General features: G+C 42.4%; 1 protein-coding gene across 3 annotated transcripts in view; it reads right to left on the bottom strand.

The window, feature by feature from the left end:
• The window catches only part of Peli2 (pellino E3 ubiquitin protein ligase family member 2), a 167,708-nt gene extending 156,820 nt beyond the window's left edge, over positions 1–10,888 (bottom strand). The window contains exon 1 of one of the 3 annotated variants that reach the window (XM_047539057.1): positions 10,380–10,888. Coding sequence is in view for 2 of the 3 variants with exons in the window: in XM_047539056.1 (XP_047395012.1) it covers positions 10,380–10,456 (77 nt within the window). In the remaining variant the exon portion in view is untranslated. The remainder of the gene's footprint in view (positions 1–10,379) is intronic. The other 2 variants (XM_047539056.1, XM_047539058.1) reach the window with 2 other exon arrangements.
• Between the last annotated feature and the right edge of the window lie 6,735 nt (positions 10,889–17,623).

The raw sequence follows: 17,623 nt of genomic DNA, 5'->3' as shown, positions 1-17,623 counted from the left end.
TCCAACTTCATCTCCTTCTCCAATTTCAACCTCCAGCCAAATTCCTTACGTTCCAAAACCCCTGTGACCTCCTAACTACTGTTCTATAAAAATCAGCATCACCCTTCAAGATTCTCAAAGCCTTTTGCCCTGGGAAATCCTTTCCCATCTCCTAACAGTATACATGCCTCCCACATTCACTAAGCAGACGGAATCAGCTTCAGAGTCACACAGACCTACCTTCCAAGAGGGAGTGAACTTGGACAAGTCACCAGGCTTGAGCCTTGTTGCCCACATAATAAAAACAAGTTCCTAGAATGATGACATGAAACAACTGACACAACCTGGCACACAGTGCTCCCAGAAGCTGCTCCCCTCAACCACCCTTCCTCTGAACCAGCCACGATTTGTTGCTCCACACTTCCTCATATGACATGTGAGTTCCGGCACCCCTTATCCTCTGATCATCATTATCAAGTAGCAACAGCATCACCTAGCACAAACAGAGTTGGCTCATGTTTAGTGAACATGTTTAAATGGCTCGGTTTCTGGACATATAGTGGATTCCATTTTTAGCTAAATATATCCATTCAGAACACATGAAATTTTATATATAGTCCCAAAAGTCTTACCACAGTTGTTATAAAATCTAAAAAAATTATAAAAGCTTTAAACTTTCAAAATACATGATTTGGAAGTTTAATTTCTTTACACATAGTTAATCAACTTTAAAGGCAAAAGTCTGGATTTTGCATTTCTCAATCCCTGATTAAAAATGGAAAATTCTCCCATAGGGAAGTTTTAAAAGTTACATTGGTCTCAGCTACTAGAGGAGTCTCTTTTCTTCCTATTATGACATGTTCAGTTTGGAGGCAGTGGATGGTGGCTCCCATGCCTGCAGGTCCCTCCACCCTGTATGCTGTGCAGGTGGTTCGTAGCAGTGCTGCTATGACACCTGGCCTCTATGCAGAGAGTACCCCAAACTGGGAGCACCAGAGCAATCTTCTGCCTTTGCTTGCTTCTGAACTGACACAACACTGTTCTCCATTATGAGCATGAGACAAGAAGTACTTCAGAAAACTGTTCTACATTCTTACTGCCTGCAATCACAGACAGGTACAACCAATATAAATGAGCTTTTCATCCTGTCATTTAATCACTTGACTGCAGTATTAAAACATTCTTTGGTCCACTTGGCACCCTGTACCTGCAGAATGCTGGTATAGATTACTTCCCCTACTGAAATCTCTGCTAGTTCTATTATTTCATGTCAGGTGACCTTTAATAGCCTGAAAATCTGTGTCATGCACTTAGCTGTCCTGGGTGAAAGCTGCTTATGTGGGAGTCTCCCAGAAGCATGGTTCTCAGCTCAGCTGGGTTATTCAACTGCTCAGTGAACTGCAGGAGACTGTACTGATTACGGAGGGGGAAGGCAGGGAAACTCGCAGGTGACTTTCATGTGATAAAATTATTCCACAAATGCTTTTGTCAGCTGAGACTTTCAAACAGCACAGTACATGATGTCTGGAATAATTCATCCAAAAGGCTGAAATTGTGCTTATTAAAGTAATTAATAACCTGAAGAAAACAAAAAAACAATTCAACAAGAAATGAGTATTTGAATTTATTTCATGTTAGAGTTGTCAAATCTGACAACTGAACCATTTGCAAATGTAGTATTCTGGTCTTTTGTCTATTGCTGTATAACAAATCTCCCAAAAACAAATGACTTAAAACTGCTGCTTATCTGCTCATGATGCTTTCATTTGGGTGCTGGAAAGAACTCATCTTTGCTCGGTATGATATGAACTGGCTGCCTGATAGACCAAAGGACCCATGATGGTTTCAATCACAGGTCTACTGCCTCAGCTGGAGTGGCTGCAATGGCTGGGGGCTGGCAGAACTTCTCCTTTCCTTTTATAATCTCTCATCTGGCAGAGTAACTACTTCCAGTAGGGTAGTCAGACTTCTTGATAAGTCAGCTGCCCTCTAAAAGGACATTTTGGTCTGAACTGTAACCCCCGTAAAATTCTTATGAAGTACTAACTCCCAGAAAACCTCAGAGACAGGCACTTAAAATGAGGTAATATGGGAAGGTCCTAATCCAATATGATAGGTGTCATAAGAAGAAAAAGAGGCACCAGAGACATACATGCACAGTGAAAAGGCCATGTAAGGACACAGTGAGAAAGTAGTCATTTGTGAGCCAAGGGCAGAGGTCTCAGGAGAAACCAGTCAGCTGACACCTTAATCTTCGACTTCCAGCCTCAAGAATCGTGAGAAAACAAGTTTCTGTTGTTGAAGTCCCCAGCAAGTGGTATTTTGTCATGGATGTAAGGACAAGAACAGTCTACAACATCCCTTCAGGCAACACCCCCAGAAGCCACACAGCATCCCTTGTGCCATGTGGAGGGGTCAATGCAATCCCAGCACCAGCCCTGTTTCAAGGAGAGGGGATTCTTCTGATGGGAGGTCTGGAACACACACACAGGGATAGGAGGAACTCCCTCTGGCTGAAAGAACAGGAGATGAAGTAAAAGAACTGAGTTCCCTATCTGATCTCCAACCATCAGCAACACCAACTAGAGAAACTGGGTAATCTCCATCTCAGTAACTCAGCCTTTATTGTGATTCTTCCACAGATCTTGACAGGTCAAACAAGTGAATGCTTACCAAGTGAAAATGGTTTGTGTGAAAAACTATCTTGAGAAGTCTAAGGATCTAGTCTGCATAATTTTCTGGGATCTGGTATAAAAACATATATTCCTTTGTGTCTATGGTCCTTGTGCAGGAATTAGCTTTACTCAAAGTAATCAATCAATCGAGTGCCTCAGGAAAACTTAATTGGACACCCATCATAAGTTCTCATTACAATGAGTGTTCTACAACTGAGGAGCTGTAAGTGGAAGAATCAGGTACAGATGAGGAGGGAGGCAGAGCTGCCCAGGTTCCTCTGAGGTGCTTGGTAATAGTAAACAGCCGTTTCCTACCACTAGCCTAGAAGCTAAACATACAACCGCCTGCTGTGGTTGGATTCTGTTAAACTGGTACTAATTAAAATAGAAATACAAAGCTTGAAATAATGATTTCTTATCCTAAAAACAGATTCTGCATGAGCAGAAAAGCAGGGAATAAGCAGAGTTAAGTGTTTGAGAGTGAGAAGCATTATGTGTATGGCTGGAAAGAAAACCTCAATCAAGACTTAAACCTGCTGCTGAAAATACCCGATGCATATTTATCAGGTTTGTCATCTAAGAGGCTTGTATGCCACAGTATCTCCAGCCATCATTAACAGACATTAATGGCCACAGCCTTTCAATGCCACTGTGGCACTGCAATGCAGTTCAGAGCAGCTGGTGGAATTACAACAGATGGTCCGCTTCCCTTCGAGGCAGAACTTTCTGCAGGTGACAAAATGACTGTTAGGTAACTCATGAAAAGAAAAACAAACAGAAGTTGAAATTGGAATAGCTGATGTCAGTAAAGCAGCTTAGTGTCTTACGGAATCTTTAACTTGGGCCCTAAAGGCTGGCAGGATTGTTCACGGAATTGTAATTGCACTACAGAAGCAGTGTTCTTTCCAAATTAAGAAACATCTATTAAGCCCAGGTGTCACCCCAGGTTTAGGGTGCTGGGGTGTGTTCCTAAAATCCATTCCCTCAAGACACTCATGAATGCCCACTATGTGCCAGAAAGATGTGCCCACAATCCACAGAGGGTGGAGTCAGGCAGGCATCCCTGCCCTTGAGGGCAAACTCCAAGGGAACTCCTGACAGTTTCCATGAACCCTGGTGGAATGCAGCTACCTCTCCGGGCCAGTGGCAGGTAGCACTGTGGACTGAACCATGTTTGTGTGAAGGGACATTAAGTATCTGTCCTTACATTTTTCTATATTCCCTTTGTCAACTGCTTATACACTTTGCTTCTTAACTAATGGAATACTCAGAACCTTTTGGCTTTAGGAGCAGAACCTTCTCTTGGTGGCTTGACCAGAGTGGGGAAAAAAGTATAAATGAACTCTGAAAAAGATGGGGGCTCTCAAAGGACACAGGATCATTTCCTTGGGAAAGTTCCTCCTGATTATTCTATTTAAAAGCACCCCAACCTTATCCCTAGAACTTTCACCCTGCCAGTCCCCCTCTTCCCACCCACCTGCTTGCCTTCTCCCTTATCTTGCTGTATGTTCCTCGCAGCACTCTGCAATTCCACACTTTATCGACCTGCTGGCTTGCCATCTCTCCCAAGGTGAGATCCAGGAAGGCAGGCAGGGAAGATGCCTGTAACCCAGCATCAGGGTCAGAGAGCGGTGCTGGTCCCCATCCCGCACTTTCTGGTAAACCACAGAGAACACAAGGCAAGGGATGCAACAGGAAGCAAGACCTGGAAGCCAGATAGCTGCCCTGGGGCTCACAGTCCATTCTTTGCCTTGGTGGGCTCCAGACTCAGTTTTTTTCCTCCATTTCCACTGTGTCTTCTTGGTTGAAAGCTTTGTCTATATCCCTCTCATGTCTGAAAACCTAGTAATAGTCTCCCACACTCTTAAAGTCCAAAACACTTCCAATAATTTACAAGCCCCCCCACCTGCCTCCATCCTTATCTTCCCATTATTTTATGCAACCACCTCCCTAGCCATTCAGGGCTCCACCCTGCTCTTTAACGGCACTACATGCAGCATGCCCCTATAGGTCATACACCCTTTCTAGAGCTCTCTCGCCCTCTCATCTCCACACGGGCTGTCTCCTTATCATTCAGGGCAGAGGCTATGTGAGCCTTTTGACATGCCAGGATCCTAGCCTTCTGCTCTCCCCAGCTGGGCTGTAAATTTCAGTGGCTAGAACCTTGCTGTCTTGTGCATCCCTTAGTGCCAAACACAGCACATGACAAATATTTGTATGTACTAAATACACACATACCGTACATGCACAGTAGTAAAGGGCTATGACAAGAACATCTAGCAATTCACCAGAGCAGGGAATCTGTGTGCCTTGTCCCAATTCTCTTCGCCAACCCTGGAAGACACCCAGGGAATATATGTTGAATGAATACATTTCTGGTTTACCTAATGTGACTCCACTCCTTTCTCTCCCACTTGAGAAAACATCAGAATGCATGTAGGTGAAAAACAGCATTATTAAAAGAACACCCCTGAATCATTTGAAAGATTCACACTTTATTACATGTCATAAATTACTGGCCACATACCTCAAGACTGATCATCACCTATGAGATGGCTGAGACAGAGGTTGCAACAGCCAATTTAAACAAACTAAGAAATATGAAGCACTTTCTGCTCTTATTATTTTATTTTCTAGAAGATGAAGGTGACAATAAGTTCAGTAAGAACTAATAACAGAATCATTCTAACCTTCACTTTTCTTTTTGTAAAATAGATTTCTGTACACCCCAGAAGAAACCCTTAATTAAATAAAAGATTTAGAAATTCCTTCTCACAGTTATTTTTCTCCCGTACCAATGAGGTCTGCCAGTTGCTGTTGTCTCTATTCAAAAGTCAACTTTCAGTCTCACGTGGTCTTCTCAGGAAGGCCACACGGCCACCCCTGCACAGCAGTCACAGAACCATGGCTCTAGGGTCACAACATCCACGTCCCCCCCGATACAGCAACTGTTGTGTTTTATTCTGTTCTGGTCTTCTGTGTCTGTGTTTTATCTTCCAGATAAAACATGTTTGGTAAAGTTGTTAGAACCTGAATCAAGCTTGTTTTGTTTATAAAAGGCACCCCCAAACGATCACATGACAAAATACGACCCACAGTGAAAAGTCCTAATAAAGATTCCAGTCCTGTTGTGTTAAAGAGAGAAACAAATAAATCTGAGAAAGTCAGACCAGAAGCCACAAAGTCACACAGACAGCAGCATATTCCAAACAAGGCTAAAGTTAGTAAAGGAAAATATAGCAACCCAAAGCCAGTAACATCATAACCCTTAATAGCCTACAGAATGAGACACTACGTCCACACAAACAGATCTGAACTCTTCAGTCACCCCACATGCCAAGTGACAACAAAGATTTTGCTTTAATAAAAAACAGTTCAAAGGCTTTTAAGTCTATAAAAGATACTAGTGTTTGATGCCTTTGTGCCCAAATTAGAGTGGAGGAGGAGAAAAGAAAAAGTGTCAGGGTACATTTTAAGGTTCCTTATTACTACCAAAGGGAGGCAGAGTCAAAGAAGGACCCTAGGGAACAACACAAAAAGCATATGGAAATTGGGGACTGCCTTTAAAAAAGAAAGACCATAGCCTCTTCAAGCAACAGTCCTCTTTGTTTTAATCTAACAGGCAACTGCACTATCCAAAGGAAACCAGGCAGGTACCTCCCCCTTTTGTAGTGCTTAATGTTTCCACTAAGATACTTCATTTTTCGGTAATATTTATAAAGCTTCAATTGTAAAGGATCTTAAGCTCTTTTTGTGCCAAGGATCTCTCTGGTAGTCTGGCTAAGCCTACCCAACTCTGGTCAGAGAAATGGTTTTATTCAATGTATACAATGGAATATCAATGAAATCAGTTATAGTGAGTTATCCAAGTAGTTTTAAGTTGTAAATAATGATACATGTACTTCTATGTTGAGGCATTAAATGACAAATCTAGCAGCAGATCTTTTTGTTGCATATACTCATAATAGAGCAAAATGCTATGTTTCAGTTAGAATACAGTGAAAATAAAGATGTGTTTTCCCCCATCCAAGTTTGTGAATTCCCTGAATTCCATCTGTGGACCCTCAGTTAGGAAACCTTGGTTGAGAGAGCCAATGCAAATGCATTTTGTGAAGCATCTAATGAAAAATAAAGTCTTACAAAATGCACTATCCATTCAACTGTGAGGTAAGGGAACTAAGAGCAAGCAGTATTTTTCCAAAAACCATGATGGGCCATTAGTCAGCAAGAGAACTGCATGCTTCAAATTGAATCCAGAAAGGGTACTTTGAGTGGCTGACAGCACCCACAGCAGGGAAACAGTGTGTACAGTGACCCAGCTCAGCCAGGAGCAAGCAGGAACTTGAAAAAGTCTCCCTCCTTCCAGGAGCCCCCGTTTCTTTGTGAATAATAAAAGGGCTTCTTAGGCCCTTCTCAGTCCTAAAATTCTATCATTACATTATCTCCTCCTTAGGTTAGTATTTCAGTCTATTTAGCTTAACTTTAAACCATCTTTGCGTTTCTTAAACTTGGGAAAGCAAGTTTTACCCCATTTGAATGTATTCTTGCACAACCTACCACCAAGGAGTCAAGTATATGTAGAATATTACTTTTTTTAAGCCTGTTTTATGCATGTCTACTTCACAAAAAGCAATCACAGCATTAACCTTTCTGCTACAGATACAGGATGTGTGCCCATTTGAATTCTAGCACCATCACTTTAAGAATATATAAAATCAAATGTCAAGCAATTTGGAAAATATAATAACTATACATTTTCTACATTTGAGCCAATGAACAGTTTTTTATGACAACCTAATCCAATCATATTTTGTTACTGCTAAAGAAACAGGGAGGAACTAAGCCAAAATCACAAAGCCACTTGGCAAGAAAGCAGGACTTGAATCAGGTCCCCTAACTGTGAATGCATGCTGTTCCCACTCACTCAAATGCCTCTCAAATCCTAAGCCACTTCCTCAACTTTCAATTTTAAAGTTAATAACAAGAAAGACCCAATGGGCAGACAAGTCATTTTTCTGCACTTTAAATGAATTAGTGGGCACAATAAAGACGTGTGGCTGTAATACATTAACTGGTTAGAATTATGAAATAATTCAAATTTCACTAATCTGACAAAACGTATGACCCCGCTACAATCCCAACTACATAGAATTCTCTTAATATTGTGTAACACATGAAAAGATGCAGATTATTTGTATAAAGATACAGATATCTATCAAACTTTCAGCCTGTCCTCTAGAATTTCCTGGTAACATTTTACTATGAAATTCAGAAGACAGCAAAAAGGACAGTCACAACAATTTTCTTGAAATGCAAACAAACAAAAACCCTTATATTTTATGGCCAAGCAAAGAATTCCATCAATATCAAACACTGAGGATTTTTAACCTCAAAAATAATTTGAGTAAGAAAATCTAATAGACTATTTACCAATATTTATGTCCTAGAAGATCAGACATTCAAAGTTGATAGTGATTATTCTTTGAATGCTACTGTTGTTTTAAGAAGGAAGACACTGTCTCAAGTCCTAAGGGTAGGATGTAATTTAATAAAGGCCTCTTTAAAAATCTACCCATTTATTCACTATTTTACCTGTTCTCCAAAGTTTAATATTGCTAGAATCAGAAATCTACTCTCAAAAAAAGACAATTCAAGTATTATAAAAACCAGACTAGCATCTTCTACTCAATTTTAGTTTCTCAGAGAGACCTTCCCTGACCTAGCTGAAGAAAGCAATAACCAGCAGTCACTCTTTAACCAACTTTGTTGAGAATTTGGCAACACTTGAAGTTGTCATTTATTAATTTATTCACTTTTTTGTGTGTGTTTATGCCTGTCACTCCACACTAAAATGAAAGTTCCTGGTTCACTGCTGGATCCTCAATGCCTAAACAGAAGTGGCACACAGTAGGTGCACGAATAACTTCTGCCTGATTCCAACAGTCAGGTAAGCAGCAGCAATGTCAGACTCAATGTCAACTGGAAAGCATTAGTAAAGGGCAGTTCATATGCAACTAGCAATGTATTTACATAGCCTACTTTGGAATAAGCCTGTGACACCAGGACAATCCAGGGTATAAATCCTTTTCCTGGCTTTGGAATGTCCTTCACTCCAACTATGAACACAAAATCTCCTCCAGTCCTACTCACAGACTGCTGTTCTGAAACATCTCAACAATGATTGCCTCAAAAGGAAATAATGAAATAAAGTTCTGGCATAAGTTAATCTTCCATGTCAAGTTCACAGTGTTAAACATACTTTGAAGCCAGCCACACAAACAAAACCAAACTCCACAAAATTAGGCTGGGTTGAAGTTACATAAGACAGACTAAACTGTGGCTTTTTCCCTGTCACTCCTCCTTCCTGTCCAGCGAACCCTGACATTTGTCTTTTAAGTGCAATTACCATGCAGGTGTGATTAACGCTTAGCTGCAGATAGTTTCAAGACAAGTAATGGGATTTTCAGCACTATCCCACTTACTCTAGCAACAAAGTGAGGAAAAGTAGGCATATGTGTCTAAGAGCTTCTCTTTAAAACACCTCTCTTATAAAATTGTTTTATTTTAAGTTGGTATCTTCAAGTTATGAAAACACTTTTTTCAAAGCCCCCTGAGTCTCCATAGCGAGGACTCCTCACATGTGTGCTAAAACCACCTATCAGCACTCATGTGCTCTGAATACAAGTCTTTCAACAGAGGAGGACAAAAGCGCGGGTTCCCAGGAGCGGCACATCCAAAGGGAAAAATAACCCTTTCTCCTCCAACACTAAAGCCAAGTTGCTCCTTCTCCCGAGTTTCCTGCACTTTTCTCCTCCCCCTTCCACTCCCCTTTCACTGCCCACTTTATCCTGCTTTAATCCTGCGAAGCCTCTCTCCTGGTTTATTAAGGGTAAACAATAGAAATGTCACAAGGAAATTCAGGAAGTAGATGAAGTCTCTAATTGCTGCCGTTTAACGATTGTAGATAATTACCATCTTCAAAATGTGGTTTTCACCAGCGGAAAGGGAGCAGAGGCGGCTGGCTCGCTCCCCGCCGCTGCCCCGCCGCCAGTAGGGCATCCGCAGGGCCGAGGCCCGGGCCGGGGGCCGGAGGAGTGAGGCCCCGCGCCCGGTGTCCAGGCCCCTGTGGCCGCGTCCCCGATCGTCCCCTCCCTGCTCCGAGAAGCCGGGGCTAACCGGCCAGCCTGGGTCACAGACAGTTCACCGCCCGCGGCGGTCACCATAACAATATGCAAAACGCAGCCCGCAGACCCCACTGTCCGCAGCGGCGCGAGCCCACAGCCCGCACTCGGGGTTCGGAAGACGGGTGCTCCGGGCCAACGGTCCTCGGTGGGCTAAGGACCACCAAGGGCCACGGCGGCTGGTTTCTCAGCTTCGGGAAGCGACCCCGCGAGGTGCTGGAGCCTCTGCTCACCCTCCCCGGCCCCCGAGAGGGCACCCGCAGCGCGCGGGAAGTCAAGCCCCGGCCCCCGCGGTACCGCCGAGGACCGGGTCCGGGAGCGCCACGCTGTGCCTCGCCGGGTCGCCCGGGTCGCCTCCGCGCGCACCGCACGTCCCTGCGCCGGCCGCCGCGTCCCGCGCGCGCGGAGCGGAGCATCCCGGCCTCCGGCGAGCCGCTCCCTGAGCCCCAGCGGTCCCCTGAGAGCGCCCGAGCCACCCCGCGGCCCCACTCGGGGACGCTCGCTTCCCGCCCGTCTGCCCGGTGCCGGGGATCCCCGGACTCACCCCAGTACCACCAGCTCCCCGTATTTCACCGGCTCTTTATTGGGGGCGCAGGGTTCCTCCTGGCCGGGGGAAAACATGGAGCCCCGCTCGGCCGCCGCCGCCTCCGCCGCGATCCCCGCCGAGTCCGCGCCGCCGCTACAATCCCATCCCGAGAAGGGGGTGAGCGCGCCCGGGAAGGGCACCGCGGCGAAGGGGGCGCGGGGCGGCCAGTCCCGCGGCTGCTCCGTCGTGGCTGCGCGTCTGCCCGCCTGGCTCCCCGGAGCTCCGCGCGCCGCGGCCGCCCCGAGCCAGACCCGGCAACAAATGGGACCGGGCAGCAGGGGGACCTGCCCGCGCCGAGCGTCGAGCGCCGAGCGCCACCGCCACTGCAGCCGCCGCCGCCGAAGCCCCGCGGGAGGGAGGGAGGGAGGGAGCGCGCGAGGCGGGGTGGGCGGGGGCCGGAGCGCGGAGCCGCCCCGCCGGCGCGGGCAGGTGGGGGGCTCCGCCCTCGCGGAGCGCCACCGCCCCCAGCCCCCGGCCCCGCCCCCGGCGCGTGGGGCCGCCCGCGCCCCCTCCCCGCCCCCTCGGGCGGCCCAGGACCGGCCGGGTGTTATGTAAACATAGAGTAAAAGGAAAGGGGAGTTCTTAAAGGAGCAGCTCTGTTTTTCTCCTCACTTCCTTCCCTAAAGTTGGAGCGCGGGGTCCTCAGCCCTCGCCGCCGCCGGCTCCTGCCGCCGAGGGCTGCGCAAGAGACGCCGGAGCGCAGCAGTCACGCTTCCCAAGCCTCGCCGACGTTTTCCCGGGATTAGACGGAAATGAAGAACTTCCTCTCTGCATCAGAGCATTTGCTTTCTGCGTGTCACTGCGACCCGGCTTACATCTGGAAGCGTCGCACCCACGCACCTCCTCTTCTCAAACAGACTACTCCTTCAGAGTTGATGGCAGCTGAAGAATCAGAAGGCTTTTCCCTTTGGTATTGGTTTAGAGGTAGTTTTGAAGGCACTCGGAGACCCCCACCATTGTACAGGATATAACTACTCTGGTTTGTCTTTAGTAGAGTCCCACATGCCTTTAAAAAATAAAAAAATGGGGTGTTTTTTTTTTTTTTTTTTAATCCATTTTCTACGCACTTTTCTGATTCCCTAAGGAATTTAAGAGGAAATTACCTGGATGGATTTTTTTTTTTTTTTGGTGACTATAAATATTCCTTTATTATCATGGTTTAGTCAATGCACTGTTTGCTTTTTATATTTTGACTATAATAGTTTTACTGACTGCTGTTTTTCATCATACAGAATTTTATTAAATATTTTAACATTTATTAAGCACTTACAACATGCTAGAAACTCTAGACTATTGCCAGTTGCTGCCTTTCAAGACTGTTAAATATTTAAAGAAATAAATACTGCAGAAGCTACCCTATGTGTAAACAGCGACTGATTGGCTATGACCCTAAGTAAAGGGCTAGAGAAGAAATAATTGCATCTATAACCTTCCATTCTGCTGTTAAACACCCTTTGTGTAACACTCCCTGACAGGTTATTACTGTGGTGACAATGATGCTTCTGATAGTTTTATTTCAGTTAGTAACTGATTTTTTAAAAATTGAGCCTTTAGAAACAAATTGTTCCAAAGTAACAAAAGCTGCACCATTGATAATCCAAAAATAAATTTTATTAAACAATTAAATTATTTCTGCTAATTGCTGAAATCCTGTACTTAAACTGAATATAACTATCCTGTGTATTTTACATACTCTTTGTATTTTTATGTTATAAAGAGTTTGTTGCGGTTTCAACTGGTAATCATTCGCTAAAGGGTTGAATTCTTTCTCCTTACATCAGTGTTGGTGTGATTTCTACCTAAATTTCTGCTTGATTAATGTTGTTTTCATCTATTCTGTGCTCCAGCTTACCATGTTGTTGTGTAACTATCAGAGATCTGTCAGAATCTTGCTGCAATTTTGCAGTCCCCATCACGACAGTACCTGGCACTGTCATCCTAACTACTAGGGGTCTATTCTAGTGCATCTACTGATCTCTAGGCTACAATTACCTCTTTCTCTCTTGGCATGCTGTGCTTTTGTGCATTGCATTACACTGTTCTGGCTCCATTTCTTCCTTGCTGTGCTCTGCATCTGCTGTTAGGAAGATAGAAACAAATATTTATTAACCTCCTACCAAGTTCCAAACACTAAACTGAGAGCTTCCCAGAGTCTGTCCCAATCTTCCTCGAAAGCCCTCACCATTCTAGCTACCTGCTTAGAGCACCCATGATTTCCAGAGGGGCATCTCTCTTATCCCCCAGTGTATCTTTGAGCATGTTTATAGTGCTTAATCAGGTCTGTCTTTATCAAAGTTACTAACAGGTAGTGTTGCTTTAAATGAGTTTTTCTCTCAATGGAAGCTTTTTATCCTAGGCAGCTCAGAGCTTGTGAGATCTGTCAGTCACTGTGAGCCCTGAAAGCTTCCTACTGGTAAGAGCAAGCCTATTGATCAGGGTTTAGGAATACATACAGGCTCCATGCATAGAAATCCAAATGAGCAAATGAACTGAGTGAAGACTGTGGTATACTGGTGATCTGTGACAATGACAGCTTACTCTTGATAGATTTAATCTTGTTTAAAAACCCCAAATCCTGATTATGCCAAATTTCCCAAATTTGAACTGTCAGCAATGTATTCAAGCTCCTCTCCACCCCCAGCCCCATACACACACCTTTAAATATCTCATGGGCCCACCAAAACCATGTCTAGTTTCCAAATTGTACCCAAGGTCTCCAAATTGATTTTCTCTGATTTCAAGGAAACATATGAGTAAAAGTAAAGGAACACTTCTCAAGTGGCATCAAACAGGAGGACCGGGGCCATGGCAGGAAACTTGATTTTGTCAGAGTTGTTGGCTTCTGTCCCTAAAGAAGCCAGCTTGCACCTCTCGGCCCATCCCTTATCCATTATCTGCTCACAACTCAAACCAATTGGAACATGACCCCCACCATCCCAGCTAATGCTAGGAATCTGATTGTAGCATGAATTTATCCCTCTTGAATGTAATTGTTTTAGTTAGTAGCTCCAGGCTGGTGGGACAATCTGGCTGTGCCATCTGCCAATCCACTGAAAGCCATGGTGGGTTTGGCTGTCCTTGCTGCCAGGACAGACCCTTCCCTACTCTTCCTGTTGGTCATGCCATTTATGTCCCTGCAGACCACTCTCCTGAAGAGGATGCACACAGTATCCCACAGGGACCCAGTGCTATTTCCTTGAGTTAGCAGAAGCCATATGTTTACTATACAAATAAATAATGTAATGCTCTCTTTTGCTTTCTCTCCCTACTATGCCTTCCTCTTTTACTTTAGAATTAAAAGATTTAGTGAAAAAAATTATGTTTATTTTAACCATACCTTAAAATCAGTAAAATACCTCCCAGTATTTCTAGCATGAAGAGTTTAACTTTTGGTCCCTGTACATTTTATCTCACATATTTATGTTTGCAAAGAGTAAGTACACAGTTTGAAAAATGCATATTTGCTCAAGGTATAATACATTTTTCTGTGGAACTTTAGATTACATTTGATCTTTTATGTCTTTCTGTTCATTTCCTGATAGAAAGAATAATATAAGTTCTTTGTCAAAAGTGTGGAAAACATGGGAAAAAGATTTTTTAAAAAACCTTGTCTTAAACCATTCATTATCTCCTTACCCAGAAACAACCCTTTTTCATTTCTGTGTATTTCCTACATCTTTTTCTTTTTCTTTAACATGGTGGTGATAATACTGTGTGTAAACACCCCTTATGAAGTTTGTCATCCTAGCTTTTTTTCGCTTAGTTTTATGTTGTAAAGTTTTCTCTTGTCACTAAAACCTCATAAACTTTTAAAATAGAAATTATCAAAATGTATTAACCATTCTCCTCTCATGGAACATTTGGAGGAGTTTTAAATTTTACTACTATAAATAATAAACATTTATATTTGTTATTTCTTAAAAGCAGATTTCTACGAGTAAAATTTTTACATCAAAGGGTATAAACATTTTTAAGACCTTTTGATGTGTATTTCCAAAGTGTTTTTCAAAACGGTTGTGCCTGCCAGTTTATACTGTAACTAGCACTAAATGAGAGCCTGCCTGGGGGAACTCTCACCAGCATTTTAAAATTCATACTAATTTGACAGGTGATAATTTTTTATTTGCATTTCTGTGATTATTATTATGCAGTGCATTCACTATTTTTATTGTGGTAAAGAAACTACAGAATCTGAGATCTACCCTCTTAATGGATTTTTAAATGTACACTACAATTTTAATTATCAACACCATATTCTGTGGCAGATTCTAGAACTTTTTCATCTGGCTTGACTGAATCTTTTTACCCTTTGAACAACAACTCTCCTTCCCCCCGCCTCCAGCCTCTGGCATACACTATTCTACTTTCTGCTTTGATGAGTTAGATTATTTTAGATACCTCATATAAGTGAATCATGCAGTATTTGTCCTTCTGGGACTAGGTTATTTTACAGAGCACAATGGGCCTCAATGTTCCTTCATGTTGTAGCGTATGAGAGGATTCCCTCCTTCTTATGGCTGAATAGTATTCCATAGTATGTATATACCACATTTTCTTTATCCATTCATCTTGTATGAACATTTAGGTCAGCTTTTGTAAATAACGCTGCAATGAATATGGGAGTACAAATATCTCTTTGAGACCTTGATTTCAATTCTTTTGGATAAAAACCCCAAAGTGGGTTTGCTGGCTCATATGGTGGTTACATTTTTAATTTTTTGAGGTATCTCCATAGTGTTTTCCATAGCAGCTACACCATTTTACATTTCTACTGGCAGTGTACAAGGATTCCTATTTTTCCACATCCTCAATAAAACTTATTATCTGTTATGTTTCATTTTATAAGGTCATCTGAATGGATTTGAGATGATTATCTCATTGGGGATTTTTTTGGGGGGTGGGGTGGTACTAGGGATTTAACCCAGGGCCAATTTACTACTGACTTACCTCCCCAGACTTTTTTGAGACAGTCACACTAAGTTGCTTAGGGCCTCACTAAGCTGCTGAGGCTGACCTGGAACCTACATCTTCCTGACTCAGCCTCCCATGCAGGAAGTAAGTGAGGCTTCATCTCACTGTGCTTTTGATATGCATTTCCCTGATGGTTAGATATACCGAGCATCTTTATATATATATATTTTTTTTTCTATATGTCTTCTTCAGATAAATATTTATTAAGTCCTTTGCCTATTTTTCAATCAGGTTTCTTGGGAGGGGTTTTGGTGAAGTTTGTTTCTATTGAGTTGTAGAGGTCCCTTATATATTTTGGAAATTAACCCCTTCCAGATATATGGATTGCAAATATTTATTCCCAGAAGTATTTTAATTTGATAGCGTTCCACTTGCCTATTATTGCTCTTGTTGCCTGTACTTTTGGTGTCATATCCAAGAAATAATTGGCAAGATGAATGCTATGAAAATTTCCCACTTTGTTTTCTTCTGAGAATTTTAGCTTGAGATCTTTCAAGTCTTTAATCCATTTTGAGTTGATTTTTGTAAGTGGTGTAAAATAAGGTTCAATTTCATTCCTTTGAATTTGGATTTCCCATTTTCCCAACACCATTTATTGAAGAGACTATCCTTTCCCTAGTGTGTATACGTAGCACCCTCGTCAAAAATTAGCTGACCCTATACATATGGTTCACATTATATATTTGGGTAAAAGGGACATTTTAACAATGTTAATTCCTCCAATTAATGAACATGAGATATCTTTAATGTTATCCAGTGATTTCATAGTTTTCAGTGTACAAGTCTTTCACCTCCTTGGTTAAGTTTATTCCTAAGGGTTTTACTTTACTGAATTAATTTATTAGCTGTTTTCTTGGCATCTTTAATGTTTCCTGTGTGTAATATCATGTCATCCACACACAGAGCTAATTTTACTACTTTCCACTTACTATTATTTTACTTATAGCATCAGATGGTTTCCTCTTATTCCAAGTTTGTTGAATGTTTTCATCATGAAAAGGTGTTGACTTTTTTCAGATGTTTTTTCTGCATCTGTTGAGATGACCATATGATTTTTATCCTGTATTCTGTGTGATGTATCACATTCATTGACTTCTATATTGTGAAAAAGCCTTGCATCTCAAGGATAAATCCTACTTGGTCATGATATATGATTCTTTAATGTGCTATTGAATTCAGTTTGCTTGTATTTTGTTGAGAATTTTTTTTCCTCTATATACACCAGGGATATTGGCCTGTAGTTTTCTTTTCTTATAGTATGTTTTTCTGGCTCTGCTAACAGGGCAATACTGTCTTCATAAAATGAGTGTGGAAGTATTGTTTCCTTTTCAATTTTTTGGAAGTATTTAAGAAGGATTGGCATTGGTTCGTGAGTTATTTGGTAAAATTAACCAGTGAAGCCCTCTGATGCTGGATTTTTCTTCGTTGGGAGGTTTGGGATTATTCAATCTCCTTACTTTAGTTTTAGAGTTTCTATTTCTTCATGATTCAGTCATGGTAGAGTATATATGTCTAGAAATTTGGCTATTTCGCTGCTGCAACTAAATTGTGCTGCAGCACAATTGTACGGGAGGAAAAGTTTATTTGGGGGGGCTCACAGTTTCAGATGTCTCAATTCATAGACAACAGACTCATTCCTCCAGGCTTGAAGTGAGGCAGAACATCATGGCAGAAGAGTGTGGCAGAGGGAAGCAGCTCACATGATGATCAGAAAGGAGAGAAGAGGAGAGGAAGGGAGGGGAGGGGAGGGGAGGGGAGGGGAGGGGAGGAGGGGGGGAGGGGAGAAGGAGAGACCACTGTCTAGTTGCAAAATATATACCTCATAGCCATGCCCCCAATGAACCTTTTCCTCCAGCCACATCCCACCTGCCTCCAGTTACCACTCAGTTAATCCCATCAGGAATTAATTCACTGATTATGTTAAGGCTATACACCAATCATTTCTCCTCCAAACCTTTTGCATTGTCTCACGTGAGCTTTTAGGAATACCACATCTAAACTGTAACATTGTCCAAACAGTTGGTATATAGGTATTCATAGTAGGCTCTTATAATCCTTTTCATTTCTATGGCACCAGTTGTAATGTCTCTTTTTTCATTTCTGATTTTATTTATTTGAATCTTCTTTTTTTTTTCTTATTTTATTTAGAAGTCCATCAATGTATTGAGTTTTTTAAATAACTAACTCTCTGTTTCATTTTCCCCCACTTTTTAATAGCCTCTATTTTATTA

This window comes from Sciurus carolinensis, chromosome 2, assembly GCF_902686445.1.
Source record: "Sciurus carolinensis chromosome 2, mSciCar1.2, whole genome shotgun sequence".
Taxonomy (NCBI): Eukaryota; Metazoa; Chordata; class Mammalia; order Rodentia; family Sciuridae; genus Sciurus; species Sciurus carolinensis.
Note: the sequence above shows the minus strand (reverse complement) of the source record. Positions and strands in the feature narration are given on the sequence as shown.